Raw genomic sequence first — 20,470 nt, forward strand, 5'->3', positions numbered from 1 at the left:
TCTTCTAAAGCGATGCTGCTCTGGTCACTCCGCAGCCCAGCCCTAAATCGGTGGGAAGTGGACGAGGAAGGGCACCCTCCTCCACTCATGCCGTTGCCATCGTTAGCCAAAGGGGGCGGCACAGGAGAAAAGGCCCTATTTTAACGACCCAGCTTGCTTCCAGTTTAGACTATAGAGATAATTCAAGATCTGTAGCAGCAAAATGAATGACGAGTCCGGTGGACCGTATAAACTAAGAAAACGAATTCCAACGGAAGCGTTCGCGAGTCAGAGCTCACCTCACCAAACGCGTGCATTAAAAAAAAAACAAAAAATGCCAGCAGCATGCATCTGATGAAGAGTGCTCTGACTTGCGGAAGCATACGATGCAATCAGTTTTCTCGGTCTTCAGGGTGCCATCGGACTCCTGCTTAGATTCGAATACGTCGAAATCCTCATTGGTAATTCCGGTCTAAAACCGCTGGTTTTCCGCTAAACTTCCAGCGGAGAGTTTGCAATAATAAAAATTAAGTTTGCCCATCCGCCACTTTTAACCGTAACGGAAGTCTGTGCCCGGTGCGCCGCTCTAGATTTTTCTTTCGTTAGCTCTATGGTTTAGAGCCGACGACACGCTTTGGCCCTGCCCTTGAACCTCGGCGACCAATGACGCTGCACTCTCGCCGGTAGCCTGAAATCACGTGATTCGCATGCCGGCAGAGCAGGTCACGCGCAGGGTAGAAGCCGGGAGCCAAGATGGAGGAGTATGCGCGTGAGCCGTGGTAAGCCGCCGCGGGTCCCGCGTTCTCTTCTCTTGCGTCAAACACTGGCGGGAGGAGGTTGGAGCATTCGGCGGGTCGGGTGCCCTGGACAAACCCCGCATTGCTTTCTCTTCTCCTATACGTGACTGGGAAAGTTGACCTTGAGGAGGAACAGGACGGTCGGTCGTTTCCTTTGGGAGCTGGGGGTGGGTGGGACGTGGTGTCAGCCCAGTGACCTCCAGAGAGACTGAATGGGCAGGAGTTCCAAGTAACTGTGAAGGTGAAGAGGCCTTCGGGTTATGTGAACTCTGACATGCTTGTGTGGGGTGAGGTTGGTAAATTGTGGTTTCTGAGGGAGAGCGTCATGCCTTCTTGTTGCTGGGTTCTTGCCTAGTGTGCTGCACCAGGCTGATCCAGGTTATTTGTGCATACTCACTTACTGATGAGGTATTCCTTCTCTTTTGAGAGAGCCTGAATATGCATTGTTACTGCAGAGCATAAGAGAACATAAGAGAAGCCATGTTGGATCAGGCTGGTGGCCCATCCAGTCCAACACACTGTCACACAATGGCAAAAAAACAAAAACCATCAGGAGGTCTATCAGTGGGGCCAGGATGCTAGAAGCTTTCCCACTGTTGTCCCCCTCCCCAAACATCAAGAATATAGAGCATCATTTGCCCCAGACAGAGAGTACCAGCTATACTTGTGGCTAATAGCTATTGATGGACCTCTGCTCCATATGTATATCCAGTTCCCTCTTGAAGCTCTCTATGCTTGTAGTTCCTCCACCTCCTCTGGCAGTGAATTCCATGTGTTAATATTACCCTTTGAGTGAAGTACTCCTTTTGTCCATTCTAACCCAACTGATGAGCAATTTAATTGAGTGCCCACGAGTTCTTGTATTGTGAGAAATACCTTCTCTATCCCATGCATAATCTTTTAAACCTCTTTTATGTCACCCCTCAGTCAACATTTCTCCAAGCTGAAGAGTCCCAAGTGCTTTAACCTTTCTTCATAGGGAAAGAGTTCCAACCCTTTAATCATTCTAGTTGTCCTTTTCTGAACTTTTTCCAATACTATATCTTTTTTGAGGTGTGGTGACTAGAAATGAACACAGTACTCCAAATGAGGCTGCACCATTGATTTATACAGGGGCATTATAATACTGACCTAATAATCCCCAGTATAGCGTTGGCTATTTCATGCATTTGAAACATGTTGGGCCATGGAAATTGTAGTATTAAGACACACAAAAGACTGACCTGTATACTTGAGGTTGAAAACAAATTAGGTGCAGAGAAAAATACTTTAAGCTTGAGTTTACAGGGACCCAAAAAATCTGTACAGATGACAACATCTGCCGGCCATCCTCCAGGTCCCTGAGACCAGCTCAAAAAACTACCACTTCCAAAGTGGCAGCAAATCTTTGAGGTGGCCGTCAGTCGCCTCTCTGCCGTCTGGACAAGGAAGGGCGCAAGCGAGGTGACTTGGCTGTGTGGAACTGCCAGGCCACCCCAAACTGGTCCCAGGGTTTTTTTTTAAATCATTCAGAGCACTTGAACACTTGTGTGCATGAGTGTTTCTCCCCCCCCTCGGGAAAAAAAAGGAAATCGGCTTCTGGGGCGCCTTCCAGTGTGGAGGTGCCCAGCCGCCGCACAGACAGGATGAGGGACGCATGCGGGTGAGCGTACGGAGGCATTGGGACGGCTCTTTTTCAGCTGTCCCAATTCGGGGTGCCTCCAAGCCACCCCAGAATGCCCGTCTGTTCTCAGCCGTAGAGGTCCTTACTTATTTTAACAAATTTGCATATATCTACATGTGTGGCACATTTTGGTTCTTTTATTTAATAGGAAGAGGTGGGCTCTAAGTTTGGTACAAATAATTCTATAAAAGTCTTTGGCCCATTCTTCTGCCAGGACCGTAATTCTTTAGCACTTGCTTCCTTGCTAGAACAGAATTTTATGATCTGGTGCACCACCCCATAGAATCGGCAACAGAGCTGGTGCAAGGCTGCAGCTGATCAGTTCACACTTGATACCAAGATTGGATCTGAGCCTGAGTGTTGTGTTGGGGCATCTCATCCTTCTTCCACCATGATATAAAAGAAGCATATAAAGTCCCTTTTATGGTATTGTCAGAGGTAGGAAACGTATATGATCCCTTCTGGGCTATGAATCCAGAGCTTGCTAGGTATTAGTCAGGTGGATGAAACTACATGTTATGAGAAGCATGAAAATGGCAGCTTGGTGTCATAAGAACATAAGAGAAGCCATGTTGGATCAGGCCATCCAGTTGAACACTCTGTGTCACACAGTGGTCAAAAAACCCAGGTGTCATCAGGAGGTCCATCAGTGGGGCCAGGACACTGGAAGCCCTCCCACTGTTGCGCCCTCCCCAAGCACCAAGAATACTCACTATGCTCACTAAAGCTTACTATGGGGGATGCACCCCTAGTTCCTTATGTCATCATGTTGTGCTTCACTACATATTAAACAAGGAGCAAAATTACTGCTTATTCTTATATTGCATTAGCTTAAGGTATTTTGTGGGCGGGGAAGGGGGAAGAAAGGTAGGCAAAAGCTATCTTAAGTAAAAATGAAGTTGCTAGTTTCAGCAGCAGTTCTAGCTTTCTCAGAATCTGTAGTTCCATCATAATTTTAGCTACTGTGACAGAAATTTATATGGTCTTTGGTGACTAAGTGGGGCTTCAAACTTATACTGCAAAATGGCATATCCGTAAATTGTCTTAGCTGAAGTGAGATCCAAAACCAGTTATCTTTCTCTAGGATTGGCACAGCAGTTGTTTGACAGGTCACACAGTTAATTGACTGCCTATTATTTGGCCACAGTCAGATATTCCAAGAAGCCAAGAATGACACTGCACAGATTGCAGTTTACTTTTTATTTCATTAAGATATCCTATGTTAACAAGATCAGGAGTGCTTGCCCCCTAGCCTAACAACAGTTGGGTACAAAAACATAGCAGAGCTTCTGTTAATAATAGCAGCCATTGCCCAACAGGCACTTACAAATATCCGAATAGCTCCTATTGCCTTGTTTTACTCCTGCCTTAATTTTTTGGAACTCTAGGCTGAATGTGGTGTGCCACAGTAAAAGCCAAATAAAAGAACTTTTCAGTTAATTTGCTTACATTTATATAAATCTTTACCTGACATTGTTAAAGCTTAAAATAATTCATTACCTTTCTTAGAAATTGATTTAATTTTTAAGTACCTATGAATTGAATTTGTAGTTAGCATAAGAATAACAACTGGTGATGGTTAAAAAATCTGTTGTTGCCCTAATTAAATTAGTGATTCAGAAATACTTTACCAACATTTAACCAGCCAAAACGACCCTAGTTTTCTTGGTAGCTGGAATGGCTTTGTTGTTGTAGATGTTTTGGGAGAAGGCCTGCAGCACAGTAGTAAAGTATCTTATTAACATAAGAAAAGCCATGTTGGATCAGGCCAATGGCGCATCCAGTCGAACACTCTGTCACACAGTGGCCAGGACACTAGAAGTCCTCCAACTGTTGCCCAATCAGCTTAATGTGCAGAAGGTTGCAGGTTCAATTTCCAGCACCTCCATTTAAAAAGATCAGGTAGTAAATGTTGTGAAAGACCCTTTACCTGAGACTCTGGAGTGTCAGATCAGTGGTCTGTCATGTACACAACGGTTTCATGTATCCATTTCTTCCTTGAACAGAAAAGTGTGAGTGGGTAGAATATAGGATTAATCCAGTCAGATTGTGGCAGGAAGTCTGTTATCATTGTTTTGAAAGTTTTATTAAGTGTATCAAATGGATTGATTAGATATTGAGAGCCAGTGTGGCTTAATGGTTAGAGTGTCAGCCTAAGATCTGAGAGACCCACGTTTGAATCCCCAGTTTGCGATGGAAGCTTGCTAGGTGCCCTTTGGACAGTCACACACTCTCGGCCGAGTCTCCCAGGATTGTTGTGAGGATGAAACATAGGAGAAAAGAAAATGTAAGCTTTGTGTCTCCATTGGGAAGAAAGATGGGTATAAATGAAATAAATTAAAAAAGAAAATATTGTTAAATTAAAAATTCTCACAAATTCATTAAAGTCCTTGATCATGCTTAAGTGGCTTTTGAGATCCAGGCTTTAGCAAATAATTTTATTCATTTTTTTTCATAAGGCTACTAGAAAACATTCCAAAATCAACAAGCTATGTGGGAAGAATAAATAGTGGTTTGAGAATAAGTTTATTTTGTAAAGAAATGATTTTTATTTAAATGAATTTCATGTAACTTTAAGCTTCTATTTTTGAATTCTGGCTGTATGAATATTGTCAGGCACAGTTGTATGGAGTACAGGGAAAGCCTAGCTAGGGCCAGCCCTAGACTGTCTGGCACCCTAGGTAAGGCTACCTTCTAGTGCCCCCCCCCCGCATTGATAACATCACCGAGTCACATGGGGTTGCCCAATTTGGTGCCCCCAGAAGGTCGGCGCCCTAGGCAATCACCTAGTTTGTCTAGTGGCAGGGCCTGCCCTGACCCTAGTGCTACAAAACTTCAGAGAGTCTGTAGGTGAAGCCAAGAACCAGAGGTGGGCTGGCAATTTAACTTACAGGGAAATTTCTCAGTGGGTCACTTGGCTCAGACCCTTTATTGATAATTATTGTCACTGTCATACTGCACAATTTTTGGGAGGAAGCATTGGGTGAGCTAACGCTCATTGTTCGTAATTGTAATTTGCTTTGTAGGGGTTACAGAGACCACTCAGGTTGGCTTGGTTCAGGGTCATTTTCAGTTCCCAGTCTGCTTCTGCCAAGACCTGTCTTGCCTGGGAAGATAATCTGGGTTTATATGTAACGGGGGAAAGTGACACTGCCTTTTTGAGAGCCAGTTTGGTATAGTGGTTGTGTGGACTTTTACCCGGGAGAACTGAGTTTGATTCCCCACTCCGCCACATGCAACTGCTGGTGTGACCTTGGGTCAGTCATAACTCTCAGATGTTCTGGAAAGAGCAGTTTCTGTCAGCTCTCAGCCCCATCTACCTCATAGGGTGTCTGTTGTGGGGAGGGGAAGGGAAAGGAGATTGTAAGCTGCTTTGAGACTCCTTTGAGTAGTGAAGGGTGGGGTATAAATCCAGTCTTTTTTTTCTTTTTGAGAAGGCATACAAAGAAAAGGTAGAGATTGAATGTGAACTGTTTGAATGTGAACTGTTTGCTTGCAGTGGTATTCTAACCTGCATGACATGCTCTTTCACTTAGCCCCTGGAGAATAGTGGATGACTGTGGGGGTGCCTTCACAATGGGAGCCATTGGTGGTGGGATCTTTCAAGCCATCAAAGGATTCAGAAATTCCCCAGTGGTGAGTAAAAAGAATTTCTTGCGGATAAGAGTTTTATTTATATTTTCTTCAATGGCTATGGGCCCCTGGTGGCGAACCTTGGGCACGCATGCCGTTGGCCGTTTTTGCCTCTCCCACTATCCACGCCGCCCGTTTTCGCTTCTCCTGCTCTGCTCCCTGCCACCCATTTTCACCTCTCTCACTCTCCCTGCCACCCGTTTTTGCCTCTCTCGCTCTCCCTGCCACCCATTTTTGCTTCCCCTGCTCCCCTACCACCCTTTTCGCCTCTCCTGCTCTCTCCGCCACCCGTTTTCACTTCCCCGCTCTCCCCGCCACCCCTTTTTGCCTCTGCCGCTCTCCCCGCCAGTCATTTTGCCTCTTCCACTCTCCCCGCCACCTGTTTTCGCCTCTCCCGCTCTCCCCACCACCCGTTTTTGCCTGTCCCACTCTCCCCGCTTCCCCTTTTTCTAAACGATAACCTCAGTATTCAGGTTAAATTGCCGTGTTGGCACTTTGCGATAAATAAGTGGGTTTTGGGTTGCAGTTTGGGCATTCGATCTCTAAAAGGTTCGCCATCACTGCTATAGGCAGTGGCATGAAATTAAAAGGTAGTAAACAATCATACAGGTCTTTGAAAGGTGGCATCTCTGACAGCTCTATCAAGGTCTTGCTGCTTAAGCCTGTGGAAGAATTTACGTGTGAAAGAGCCTCCTTGGAGAACTGATGCTGCCTGCTTAAAAACTTCGCAGTTTTAGTACAAGGTGATGGCTTGGATCCCAAGTACCATGAGTAAAGCAGTGCTCATACTTACTGAGCTCATGTGATTCTGCTCCTGGAATTTGGAGATCCTCATGAAGAGTGGGGAGGGGAGAAGTAAATCAGCTTCCACCCACAAAGTGGAAGTTCAGTTTATTGGCATAAGTACAGTAATGCCAGCAGAACAGCACTTTTGAATACAGCCAATCAATAAACTTTTGTGCAGGTGAAAAGCTATTTTTCTTTACATTCTTATTTGCTATGAAGGGTTTTACGAGTAAAAAATTGCAAAATAACTAAATACAAATTGCAATTGAAACATAAGGGTGAGTAGAATGTACCCTTTCCCCATGCGGAAACTTTTCTATTGTAGCTATTTTGTATGTTAAATAGTTATGTTATAAAATGACCATGGGAAACAGAAATTAAACAAATAAATATAAACTTCAGTGACAGTTGTATATGTATCAGGAGTAAACAATTTATATAGACCTTCAGGGTCTTCCCCACCCTATTAGATGCTCATAGGTGAATTGGTATATGATAGAAGAATAGAGCTACATGAGCCCAGGGAAGAAAAGCCTTGGTAAACCTGAGTTGCCTCTTTTATCTAGACCTGGGAAATCAAAGTGGTTGGGAATGAATCATCTTGATCCGAAGAACTTCTGAGAGTTCTCAGGGTTAAAAACAAGTGCCTCTGTTGAAGATAAAACAAACTGTTAAGAGACTGGATATTTTTAGCTTCACTTATGTTTCCATTTATTGCAGGGTGTAAATTATCGATTGCGAGGTAGTTTGACAGCAGTTAAAACCAGAGCACCACAGTTGGGAGGTAATTGTGCTGTTTATATATCAGTAGATTCCTTTTAAAGGGAATCAGTAGATTGCATTTAAAGGGAAACTGATGTTATCATGGGACATTATGCCTTAGATTACCAAGAATTTAGAATGTTCTTGTGTAATGAATTGGTATTTCTATTCCTAGAACACTTGAAGAATTGGCTGCTAATGAGCAGTATGCTATTCTTTACCTAATTGAAAACATATTCACTTAAGTCCAATACCAGCTTTCACCTCTAATCTATTTGTTGCATCATGCAACAGAGGGGACATATGCACATCATGCTGCTTTATGCTGCATCAGAGCACTGGTCCATCACAGTTAGTATTGTCTACTCAGACTAGCAGCAGCTCTCCAGGGCCTCAGGCAGAGGTCTTTCCCAGCACCTACAATCTCATCCTTTTCACTGAAGACGCCAGGGGTTGAACCTGTGATCTGCATGCCAAGGACATGTTCTGCCACTGAGCTATAGCCCCTTACACCATAAAATGTGTAGTTACATTTTCTGGAAGAGTATAGTTGAGAATTGCATAAGGTTATTAAGGCCATATATTCGTAAAATATTCCATTTAATATATGGAAGTTGCAATTTCACATAATTAGTTGTGTTTAAATCCTGTGGAAAACAATGGAGCTTTTACACATGGAAGGATGTGTGGGGGATAGCTGTCATGTTAGAATAATTAATTACTCATTGTGAGCTAAATTTATGAGCCGCCCTGAGCCTGCCTTTGGTGGGGAGTGTGGGATATAAATCAAATAAATAAATATTGGATGGTAAACAGAAAACACCGGGTGACCTAAGAGAACATGACTAAGGAAACAACTGTTAGTACTGTTTTAAATAGTTCTGATGTCTAAACAAATTTCTCTCCATATATAGGTAGCTTTGCTATCTGGGGAGGCCTCTTTTCCATGATTGATTGCAGTATGGTGAAAGCAAGAGGAAAAGAAGATCCTTGGAACTCCATCACCAGTGGTGCCTTAACAGGAGCCATATTAGCTGCAAGAAGTAAGGGCTGTCAGTGCAGTGTAAATGCTCATGAAGTACCATCTGTCAAAAATGTTGAAATATGTCCTATTTTCTAAACATGTCTGCCCTTTTCCAGTCTTCTGGACTAAGTTTATAGTGATAAGAACACAACATACATTTGTGACACCCTTATAAAAGTTGAATTTCTATTACTTTAACACTGACAGGGAAGATACAATCTGTACTAGAACACACTTTCTAGCTCCTCTGCCTAGATGTGTAACACTGATACGTAACATTGATGAATTGTTTGAAATTTGCGTAATCTGGAGAGCCAGTTTGGTGTAGTGGTTAAGTGTGCGGACTCTTATCTGGGAGAACCGGGTTTGATTCCCCACTCCTCCACTTGCACCTGCTAGCATGGCCTTGGGTCAGCCATAGCTCTGGCAGAGATTGTCCTTAAACAGGCAGCTTCTGTATGAGCCCTCTCAGCCCCACCCACCTCACAGGGTGTCTGTTGTCGGGGAGGAAGGTAAAGGAGATTGTGAGCTGCTCGGAGACTCTTCGGAGTGGAGGGCGGGATATAAATCCAATATCATCATCATCTTCTTAACAAGATGTAAGACAGTATTGTAATCTGTATCATCATTATAAACTTTTTTTAAAAGTCAGCCTTTTCTTATGCTGCCTCTTTCAGATGGACCAGTTGCCATGGTTGGGTCTGCAGCTATGGGAGGAATTCTTCTAGCTTTAATTGAAGGAGCAGGTATCTTATTAACAAGGTTCGCATCTGCACAATTTCCAAATGGTAAGATGTCTGCTGTAATTGAAGGCACAGTGTTTGTAATTCTCCCTTCCAGCTTTATTAATGAATTAACAGTTGGCCTTCCCTTAAGGTAAGCAGAGGCTATTCTGAAATGTAGATAGAGCTTTTAAAAAAACAAGGTTTGTCAGGAAAGCTAAGACAATATGGTAATGAGCTCTGGAAGTTTTCATAGGTATAGAAGTCTAGGACTTAAATTCACTTTAAGCTGATGGTTCTGTTGCTGCTATTTGTTTAAACCCTGCTATGTTTTTGTGTTAAGAATGGTGCATAACAATTTTAGTAACTGTTAAACACTTTAGCCCCTCTCATATTACATAAAACTAATGCATTCTATATTGAATTTTCATTTGTACATATGGGAGTTACTTATAAGTCTGCATGTACATAATTACTTTGAAGTCTCTGGGGTACAGTGATTTCTCCAGTGAGTGCTGCTGGTCACATACGTTTCACAGTTTCCTTATTCCTCAGCAATCCCACTAAGGTTGGGTAGCTGTATTTAGGGTTAAAAGTGTACAAAATTCCTTTTCATGTCTTCTCAACAGAGCTGTGCTGACAGAAGAGTGTTATTTCTTTTTCCTGTCCTCAGTGTAGCTCTCTGTAACCCATGTCAGTGTTAGTCCATGTGCATCCCACAACTTTAAGTATCACCTTCTCAAGCTTCTGCCCATGGGATGGTAAAATACATGATCAAGTTTTTAAATATCAAACATATGAAGCTGTGTTCTACTGAATCAGACCCTTGGTCCATCAAAGTCAGTATTGTCTACTCAGACTGGCAGTGGGTCTCAAGCTGAGGTTTTTCATGCCTATTTGCCTGGACCCTTTTTCATTGGAGATGCTGGGGATTGAACCTGGGACCTTCTGCTTACCAAGCAGATGCTCTACCACTGAGCCACCATCCCTCCCCTGAACTGGGCATCTGAAGACAGCTCCCTTAACTTGATGAATTTTGCCAACTTCTGTGATAAGTATCTAGGAGGCTGCAAGAATGTTAGTATGTCATGAAAGTTAATTGGAAAATTAAAGGCTTGCATGAACCCAAATGTCATCTACATGCAGAGAACTGCCTGCTACCTCCTTATTAATTTGGCTTGCCCTCTAAGCACTTTTTTGGTTTAATCATATTTCTATATTCAATACAAAGAATACTGAAAGAGGCATATTCATCAGGACACTGCTCTCCTAAAACATAGGTGTGGACCATTCAGATGTATACGAAAAGAAAATTTTGATATGCAAGTGAACTGTGCTTCCAAGAATTGTTCATTACTGTTTGGTGTAGAAGCAGCAGAAAATAAGACACCATCCTCTTGTAAAGTAAAAGTGTCCTGGAATAGCATTTTGTTGCTGTTAAGTATCTCAAAGTGCCTTAACTTTGGCTGGATTTTACTCCTGGTGATCAAGCTTTTGTGGACTAAGACAATTAGGCTCAGTGGTTGATATGGAAGAAGTAAACAATAATAATGGTTTTCCCTAATAGCGAACAGTGAGTTTTAAAAGTTGATACCCAAATCAGCTGGTAAATAAAAAACATCCATAAGATCAGTGAATGTAAGCTAGACCAGAAAGCTCTAGAGCCTGATTAATCCATGGATTGGTCAACTGCCTTACATACACTTCACAGGCTACTTCCCTACACTATCCATGCCTGGGGACTGAACAAGTTTGTATTAAACTCAGTCTATTTGTGTACTGTTTTGTGGTCAATTTGTTAGTACTTGTGTAGAAATATCTGAGTATGACTAAAATGTATGAGTGGAAAATGTTCAATTGTGACATGCTGCAGAGTACAGTCTAATGCCTCTCTTAAATTACAGGCCCTCCATTTACAGAAGACCCCTCTCAGTTGCAGCCCTCCCCTTTTGGAGACTACCGGCAATATCAGTGATTTCTTGTATTCTTCTATTCCATTTTGTCACTCTTAAAAGAACAAGCATCAGTTGAAGACCTTTCATTGAATGTGCACACCTAGATGTTCATGCAAGTGTTTTTCACATCATCCACAAATAGCCAAAGTCTTCCTGTAAAGCGGATGCAGGATATTCAGTGTAGCTCCTTTTAAGTTATGTACTAAGACAAGAAGACTAACCAGAGTATTGCGTCATCTTGGATGCAACTGCAGAAAGAACTGAACCCATGTGATTTTCAGTAATGGCACTGAGCGTACTGATGCCATTGACTTTAGACCAACAGTGCATTGAACCAAATATCTAAAGGCACCATGCAAGAAACAAACTGTAGGTGTCTCAAGTAGAAGGCAGAAAAGGAGCACACGGACTAAATAAACAAGCCAAGACAACTGAGGTGGGCTGCTTTTTGCTTTTATATCAGGCTAGTTGGAATGAAGGACTTATCGGGAAAGCTGTGTGAAATCCTCTGAAACATTACAGGAATGCTTTTCTCACTTCATAGTATAACAAAGTATACTACATAGTAAACTGACTTTCTTGGAAGTTGTCCTAGGCCGCAAGACTACACAGCTTTGATTCCTGTTCAATCAGATAAAGTAACTTGCAAACAAAGTCCATTCCAGGGGTCCCCAACCTTTCTGATCTTGTGGGCACAACCACAAATAGGAAGGCCAAGGGAAAAAAGAGGGGTAATTAAAGAAAATACACTGGGGGAGAGAGGTGATAAAATCACCTTTGCAGTGGCAGCTGCCAATAAGACAGTATTATTTTAGCCTACATAGAGGCAAAATAGCAGCTCTGTCTACTGGGCAGGAGCCCATACCTCCTCATAAAAATACTTGACTGTAACCACGTTAGGAACCCCTGGTCTATTCAGTCTTTCTCCCCCAAGTTTCCAGTCCACTGACTGCTTTTGTAACTGGTTTTCCAAACATCTTGCTGTTTTCAGTGGACATTTTAGGTAAATTATGAATCTGCCTGTTATTAGTGATGGCTAAGTCACTGTTCAAGGCAGGAAAATATCTCCTTTCCTACCCATTGACAATTCCAGGCAATATATTGCTGACATGGTACTCTTACCTAAAAAATGACTGTTTTTGCAAAGATGTATGCTTGTAAAATGTGATTGTTCAATAAACTTAATTACTGCTGCTAATTCAGCTGTCTTTATATTGTACAACAAGTTACAGATTGTTTTTTCCTAAGCTGTGCTTTATAAAGTGTACCCTTGAAGAACTCCTGGCACCTACTTTTTTAGATGTTTAAATGGTTTGTTTGACATTATTGTGTGCTGCTTCTTCGTATGCATTTTCTTCAAAAATCCTGTAGCTATATTCTACCACTTTATCCATGTGGGAACTCCTATGACTGAATACCTGTTATACCTATCATGAGAGAGTTTTCTACATACATGGAAACTCTGGCATCCATTTTAGGACATATATTCTATGCAACCTGTTGCAGTAAACATACTGGCTCTAGTTTTGGTACATTCCTTGTTCTCTATATGCACCTTTTGTTACTGCAAACTACTACAAGATACTTCCACAATCTGTTTAAAATCAAAGTACAAAAGGAAGATAAAGGAAAGGGGTCAAGTAGCCTTGACATATACGTTATTAGAGATATTAGATTATCCTTGTCAGACACCTCAATACCTGCTATGTTTACCCTTGTAAAATACACTTGCTACAGTAGTATTCTTTTACAAGACCTTTCCTATCTGACAAGTCTTTGGAATTGTTATAGACATCAAGCTCTATTAATTTAAAAATGTTTATTGCTCAAACATCTCTTAATTTCCCCTAGTTACCATACTGAACAAAATTTTGTTATGCATATACCCCCAACACAAAATAGTGAATACATTTGCTGTTTCTTGTTTGAACATTTGTATCTAAGCAATAAAACTCTTATTATTCCAATTATAATGGAGTCCTTTTGCAATATAGCTATATTAATAAATCCCCCCAGTGATCAAAAATTTTGGATTTGGTTACTTTCATTAGTTGTCTAAATCTCTTAGTTGTTACATTCCTTTTTAAATTACTTACTATAATTTTAGTTTCCCCTTTTGTCCAAGCAAACCTCACACCCCTTTTTGAGAGGTCTGGACATTTGAGTCATGGGTTAATGTATGCAATATTTCCATTTACCCTCAAATAGCATTTCCAGTTCCATTTCACACCTGTATTTGTGTTAATAAAAACACCCACCTCATAGCAACTACAAAGGTTTTGTGCAATGATATTTGTTCCTACTGGTTGCAAAAATGCTTCTACTTTCTCACTGTTTGTTTTCATACTCTCTAGTATTGTATTTGCTAATCTGAATAGCTGCCTGTATTACTACTTTGTTCCCACAGTTAAAAAGCCACATGTACTCCAGATTGCTTGATTGTACTAGAACATGCAAAACTACTACTCTTTCTCAGGAATACTGTCCCAATTCTCTAGTCCATAGCATTTAGGAATGTAACACAATTTCTCTTCTGTTAAGTTGAAATCTACAAAAAAAAATCTCAAATATGTCAAACCCATCTTCCTTAAGTGGTGAAGATTCTTGAACTCATTGTAGACTAAATTCCTCACCTTCCCATTCACTGTCCTTATTCTACTTTTTGAGATTCAGTATAAGTGCTTATGCTGTATCTGTCCTTAACATTACCCCTTTCAGTCAATTTTGCTTGCAGATTTGGATCCACTCCGTCTGTAAGAGTTCTAGAACCCAACCTTAGGGATTGAACTTTAAACAAACTCTAGTTAGGTTTCAATGCTTCTAAATATTACAGGGGGAAAAAATCACCCAAGTGTACTCACTGTGGTTACAAAAACTAATTAGGAAGATGGAAAAACAAGGCAAATAAAGGGACAGTTGCAATACCCTCCAGTAGCTGAAGCTGGGGCACCAAAGGAACACATTTTTATCCCAAGATATGCTAACCTTGTGCCCATTTGACAGGGCAGCGGAAGTGCTGGCCACAGTGCCTGCAGCATGGGATTACTGGCACTAGGCACAGAAGGATAATCTCTTCTACTTTTCATTGAGCAGGGAATACCAAATGCAGATGGAAAGGAAGTTAATTGCTGTGGAGTCATGCAGGAGTCAGCTCATCTCAGATGTTAAAAACAATAGTCCATGAGCTTGTTCTGGCAGAAACACAGGCTTTCAGAGCTCCTTACAGAAAATAAGACTGTCCAACTAGAATGCAGCTGCTATCTGCAGGAGATTATTCTGCAATTTAATTGCATTGTCTCACTTATAAAGCTTTTGGTGAAGGAGTAACAAAATTGATATGGTTTTAGTATGCCTGAGGTAGATTGCACCAGTCTATTTTATTCAGCCTTCTTTGGGGTAGCTGGGATGGAGGTGAGGGTATGGGGCAGAATCTGAAATACAGCAAGCCAGGTTGAGAAACGAACAGCAGTGCTCTTATAAAAATCCCTGTTTACTACAAATAACTGCAAGTCCTATCCTTAAGCACTATACCTCTAATTTCGCATATACCTTGGGAGTTTTCACATCAGCTTTCCTCTCTGAAAAATAATTAAATGGATCTGGAGGGCTAGTGACTTTGTCATACAGAAATGGCCCTTCAAGTGATCCACTGGATTGCATTTTAGTTGCTTAGCCAATCTGGCAGCTGCAAATAATACAGAGGACTCCTTTTTCATTGAAAGGGAAAATCTGGGCAATCACCTCTGCGCAGCAATTGACATGGTACCAGGCTGCCCTGTCCCACCACTAATTTTTGGCAAGTCTGAAGGTTTATGACCACTCTTACAGAGGATAGCACTGTAACAAAACTGCCGATTCCTTCAAGCAGATTAAAAGTGCTGATCTAACTTTTAGGAGGCTAGTTTGGGGTGTGTACCAGCTCCCAAAAGAACATTAAATCCTTGGAAGTGGTTTAGGCTAACTTAATCTAGATTCAAACACAGTTTAATCTCTGCTCATCTTCCCCCCCTCCAAACAAGCTCAAGTTGAGGCTGAAATAGAACTGGAATGGATGTTCAGTATGTTTAGGCATGGCAGCATACAGTACATGTGTTAGTACTAACTGTAACCATATTTTACACCTGGTTCCAGCAGGGAGTACTCAATTTCATGTAAGCCTACAAAGACAAGCACATATGGACTCCCTTGTAAAATATGATAAAGTTCTGAGTAGTTTGTGTAACAAAAACTGGACACTGTCAGCAGGGCCAGCTTCCATCCTGCCCACCAAATGCACCTCTTCAACTGCAATGAGCACAAAAATGGAGGCAAAGTCATCAAACTGGCAGCATCTATTCTTGCCTACAGCCTAGGAGCAAGCATAAAGGAGAAAGGCTAAAGCACACTTCAGTGGGGTAAGGAGCTGGGAGGGCCCCTTATCAAAACTTTCCCCCAAAGTCCATCAACTGGGGAAAAAGGTCCAGCTCATAACTTCTGGCAAAGAGAAAAGAACCCCTTCCCACATTAGACTGGAAATCCAAATGGTGAAGTGCATTAACAGCTCAAATTTCCTAACTTCCAGCAGCAGGAAGCTACTCCACAGCAGATAATCTCATTAAAGGGGGCTGGAGAAGCTTAAGCACAATGTTTCTTAAAACAGCCAAACAAGTCTGCCCCTTTGAAAATTCTTAAAGAAAGCACATCCCAGGCACATGATAAATACAGAAGGCTATCCTGCAGCATCAATCCAGTAAGAATTATCTAGGAGGTAGAGAGAAGGGCATACAGTTGCTGATCTGCCACAAGTCATCAGGGGAAGACAACCACCCTTATGCTTCCCAATATGGTCACAGCCATGAGAACTGTGCAAGCAACTTAATACATGCAGTTGGATTTTCATTTCTCCTACTTCCCCTCTATCTTCCAGAAGCCCCACTCTACCTGAAAGCACAAAATGCTTTTTAAACTCAGGAGCGTCAAACACAGTTAGGAATGCCATGCAAGAGGCTGCTTTTTGTGTGTGTTGGTGGGTGAAGGGGAGGGCCCACTAGGCCAGATGGCTGCAGAGAATGTGGACACTAGCAATGCATTGCAGTCCAGATGATCACAGGACCAACAATACAGAAGCATAAAACATTCCCAAGTGCCAAGCCTGCAGGCCCTGCAAAATGTTTTGTGGGGCTTAAGCAGGGGGAAAACTCATTCAGTCCCTCCAGGGGAAAAAAATTATTAGAAGGCATTTGAGCTGAAACCTTGAACAACCCAGCATTAAAAGCTACAGATCTTTTATTTCAGTCACTGTGGCATAAAAGCAACAGCAGCTCTACAATCCTCTAAACACCCCACTTGTAATACCATGAATAGCTCTCCAGTAACAATATGCTGGAGGGTTAGCAACTTATTTTTTTAAAGCTTATTAAATATTAAATACTCTTTTTAGGCATACAATACTTTTGTCAAGAAAGAGACAGATCTCTAGTTAAATGGCCCTATGCATCCTCCTCCGAGCTCTCCTGCTATGAGCTGCCAGCGCCCTACCACACAAATGCAACTCGTCTCCTACAGATCCAAAGGAGAAATGGGTATCTGATGGATCACAAACATTAAGAGTTTCTTCAAGCATGGGGTATGTGTGCAGCATCAAAGAGCAGGTAACAAGCCCCTTTCCATTTTTTGCCAGGTGCCAGAATTTTTCTAGTGTCCAGAAAACTGCAAATGTAATTCCTGTGAGCAGTCAACTCACTTGTCAAGAAGGGGCTTGCTTGCTGCTGGAGGCACTTCCACTTAGTGGACACTGTTGGCAAACCACGCCACCCCCCATCCCATCTTCCTGAGAGAAGGAAAGCCAGGAATGGCCATTGCCAATGTTGCCAATTTTTTTTTTAAAAGTTCAGTCTTCTTTTGATTTTAGCAAAGAAGAAATTTTAAAAGCACTTGGGAAGCTTGTACCAAAGTCCTCTAAAGTTCTCAGAGAAGAGAGTCGTCAGTACATCCTCCTTCAAGTCCATAACGGAATTCCTGCAAATTGGAGACTCCATAGAAATGGACAAAGGCTGCAGCTACCACCAGCACGTGAAAGATCTGATGGGACTGGAACTGTGGAAATCCAAAAGAAGTGTTAGACTAGACAACCATATTTTGTGATCATTCTAGCAAGGCCAAAATGCAATGTCTTCTTTAAAGAGTCTCACACAACATTTTAAACAGCTGATAAGGCATTTTCTGCAATATCACAAGGGAATTCACCCAAAAAGTTTGGGACTAACCAGTTGGTTCTAACTTCCTATCCAAAAATGAAACCTCTTTTGCATATACTTTTACAAAAGTATGTTGTGTGAAACCAATCTGGTCATAGGTTTCTAATGAGACTTTTTATAGAACATGTATACGTATCCACTTTACAAGTTATAGGGTACACAAAATTAGTACTCTCTAGTCACTAAAAATAATGAACTCTGTATCCAGTAAAACAAATGTAAAAAGGGATCCTTAACAGCACAGAGTAACTTCAAAAGCAAAAATACTGACGCAGCTGCCACCGCCAACATTCTTGGATGGCCAATGTTACCTCCATGGTCAGAGACACAGAACTACAACCTAGTGATTCCTTGGACATTGTTCAAGCACCATCAGAGAAGTCACAGCAGGTGACAGTCCCTAGCAAAGGCCACACTTACCCAGATGTCAAACTTGCCAGGAAAGAAGCGCTCTGGAATTCGGGCAGCATACAGCCCAGCTCCTGTTATGTACATCACGGCCATAAGGAAAAACCAGCCCATCTGGCCCACAGTGGTGGCTTTCACAAAGCCTTCTGCTATGGTGAAATGCATGGTGGGGACCACACCACTCAGCCCCAGTCCCAGGAACACCCCTATGAAAGGAACAGCAAAATCTGTCAGCATTTAAAAGTGCTAAAATAAGAAACCTGACCCCTCCCTAGCTGGCCAGGATATGTTGCTTTTTTATAAAAGGAAAGAACCCCTGGTAACAGTATTGGGGGTATTCTGGAGGGTTAACAGGGTCCTAGGAAAGCTGCCGTCAGCATTCCCAGATTCAAATTCTACGTCCCACATCTTGTTTGGGTGTGTGAACCATTTATAGAAGCAAAGCAAAAACAGCCTACACTACTGGCACAATTAAGGAGGAAAAATAGTTGTGTTTCAGAAAAAAACAGGGTTGCACTTAGCTGTAACTGTTGTTCATTGGGTGGTCTTCTGAGCAGGCACACATTGGCAATGCATGTTCACAGGCCAGCTGCAGAAAAGATTTCCAAAGCTTTCTAGTAACTAGGAGGGCCCATTCTCCCTCTGGCATTTTCCCACAAAAACAATCATATGACCAGGAGGAGGAATGTACTCCCTCAGTTCTCTCCATGCCACTGCTGGAGACCCCAAGAAACTAAGGTTCCAGAAAGTTCACAGTGGGGCGGGGAGGGGTTGTGTGCCTTCACAGAAGACCACTCGATGAACAAAGGTTACAGAAGACCACTCGATGAACAATGGTTACAGGTAAGAGCAATCCTGTTGCCATTGTTGTGGCTTCTGTACAGTCTCATAATGCGAAATTAGCAGCTCACTGAGTGAAGGGGGTGGGGTGTGAAGCTCTCAAAGGAAGAGACCATGGAGGACTGCCTTCCCACTAGTTGTTAAGCATCCCATAATGACCTTCACCCAGAACTGCCTTACAAAGGGAGCTCTCTACCAGTATCTCAACCAAAAACATGCAGGAAAGTGGAAAAGAAAAACAGGGCTCTTTCTGAGAGAGCTGTGATATGTAAAATAAGGAAAAAACAGGGCAGGGGGGGGGATCAGTGTAAAAGTCAAGTGGAAAACCAAAACCCCTGTTTAGATCACTACACAAAATCACTCAATGCATTAAAGATGTATTAAAACAACATATCTATCTCATCTATAAACTCATATCATATGGTTTGTGGTTCAAAACCAATATGCAACATAGTTCCTATTGATTCCATCTTATGGCATAAACTATCGACTGTTTGAAATATTGCTAAGACTGGGTCCCACTTAGAAGTCAATACAGTCTGGAAAAAGAACCATTCAAAACGTGACATTATACATTCTTCTTTGGCTTTTGGAAATTCTTTCATATGATCACTGGTCCACTCCTTAAGGAATTTTGGAAAATACATCCTGACTGAAGAAGAAATTATTGCAGCAGGAGTGAAACTTGTATATTTAGGGACATGTACTTTGGTTAGACACACCTTTCTGCTTAGGGCATATGTGAATATTGTATGTTGCATGTTGATATTGGACCACAAACCATATGAATTTATAGATGAGTCAGACATAAATTGTTTTGTTTTCATACATCTTTAGTGCATTGAGTGATTTTGTGTAGCAGTCTTAACAACGCTTTTGGTTTTCCATGTGATATGTAAAGTGGCATTCAACAGCCATGTACTCAAGAAAGAGTGCGATAGCCTCCACCAACCCACAAGAACGGGTTGTGTGAGGACACTGACCAAGCCTATTTAGAGCCTGAAAGACCAATACAAAGTAGTGTTGAATCTCTAGCAGCCCAAAACTCAAGAAAAGTCACATTCAAGGAATATAAGAGCACAAATGTTCGGCATCAGAAACAAGTGTAAAGAAAACACTATACGACATAAGGACTGAGAGACAATCCCTGTTAAGGAATCCAGGCAAGGGCATCAGACACCCTAACCTTGTGAAACTTCATGAATGGAGCAGGCATTGTTTAGAACCCACAATGCCCTCATTCCACAGTTGCCTATTAAAGCTCCAGGGAAGTGCAAAATTCAGATGTAGGGTTTTGCTTCTGTTTTGTAACATCTTAGAAATTCAGTACGGAAGAGCAAAGTTTAGAGCGGGGTGACCAACGATAGCTCTTCAGATGTTTTTTTTGCCTACAACTCCCATCAGCCCCAGCCAGCATGGCCAATGGCTGGGGCTGATGGGAGTTGTAGGCAAAAAAAACATCTGGAGAGCTACCGCTGGCCACCCCTGGTTTAGAGAGTTTGAGTCCACACAAGAACCAGGGTTCAAACCCTGTTACAGCCCTAGTAGAGATTCTTTTCCACTTAAGAGGTACAAGATCTGGTAGTGAAGGAGTGGTGCTCATAACTCAGAAAAGTCGGAGGCACTAACTTCCAGAGGCTCAGAACAAAAAGAAATAATCTGAGA

General features: G+C 42.1%; 2 protein-coding genes across 6 annotated transcripts in view; one reads left to right on the forward strand and one right to left on the reverse strand.

The window, feature by feature from the left end:
* The first annotated feature begins 621 nt into the window (after positions 1-621).
* TIMM17A (translocase of inner mitochondrial membrane 17A) lies at positions 622-12,519 on the forward strand. The gene is made up of 6 exons (XM_060231088.1): positions 622-758; positions 5,976-6,075; positions 7,579-7,642; positions 8,535-8,663; positions 9,322-9,432; positions 11,271-12,519. Exons 1-6 carry the CDS (start codon positions 733-735, stop codon positions 11,339-11,341), a joined length of 501 nt encoding a protein of 166 aa, XP_060087071.1. The 5' UTR covers positions 622-732; the 3' UTR covers positions 11,342-12,519.
* A 4,049-nt stretch (positions 12,520-16,568) lies between these two features.
* Positions 16,569-20,470, reverse strand: part of ADIPOR1 (adiponectin receptor 1) — a 51,848-nt gene continuing 47,946 nt past the window's right edge. For all 5 annotated transcript variants that reach the window (XM_060231084.1, XM_060231087.1, XM_060231085.1 and 2 more), the window contains 2 exons: positions 17,978-18,171; positions 16,569-17,396 (listed from right to left, as the gene is read on the reverse strand). In XM_060231084.1, coding sequence (XP_060087067.1) covers positions 17,268-17,396; positions 17,978-18,171 — 323 coding nt within the window. In that variant the 3' untranslated portion in view covers positions 16,569-17,267. The remainder of the gene's footprint in view (positions 17,397-17,977; positions 18,172-20,470) is intronic.

Source organism: Heteronotia binoei, chromosome 2, assembly GCF_032191835.1.
Source record: "Heteronotia binoei isolate CCM8104 ecotype False Entrance Well chromosome 2, APGP_CSIRO_Hbin_v1, whole genome shotgun sequence".
NCBI classification, from domain to species: Eukaryota; Metazoa; Chordata; class Lepidosauria; order Squamata; family Gekkonidae; genus Heteronotia; species Heteronotia binoei.

Bases quoted from the DNA above. Each gene is read 5' to 3' on its own strand.
- TIMM17A (XM_060231088.1), top strand. From the start codon at position 733: ATGGAGGAGTATGCGCGTGAGCCGTG. The intron at 7,643-8,534 runs GTAATTGTGCTG...CTCCATATATAG, and splicing joins CAGAGCACCACAGTTGGGAG to GTAGCTTTGCTATCTGGGGA. The intron at 8,664-9,321 runs GTAAGGGCTGTC...TGCCTCTTTCAG, and splicing joins AGCCATATTAGCTGCAAGAA to ATGGACCAGTTGCCATGGTT.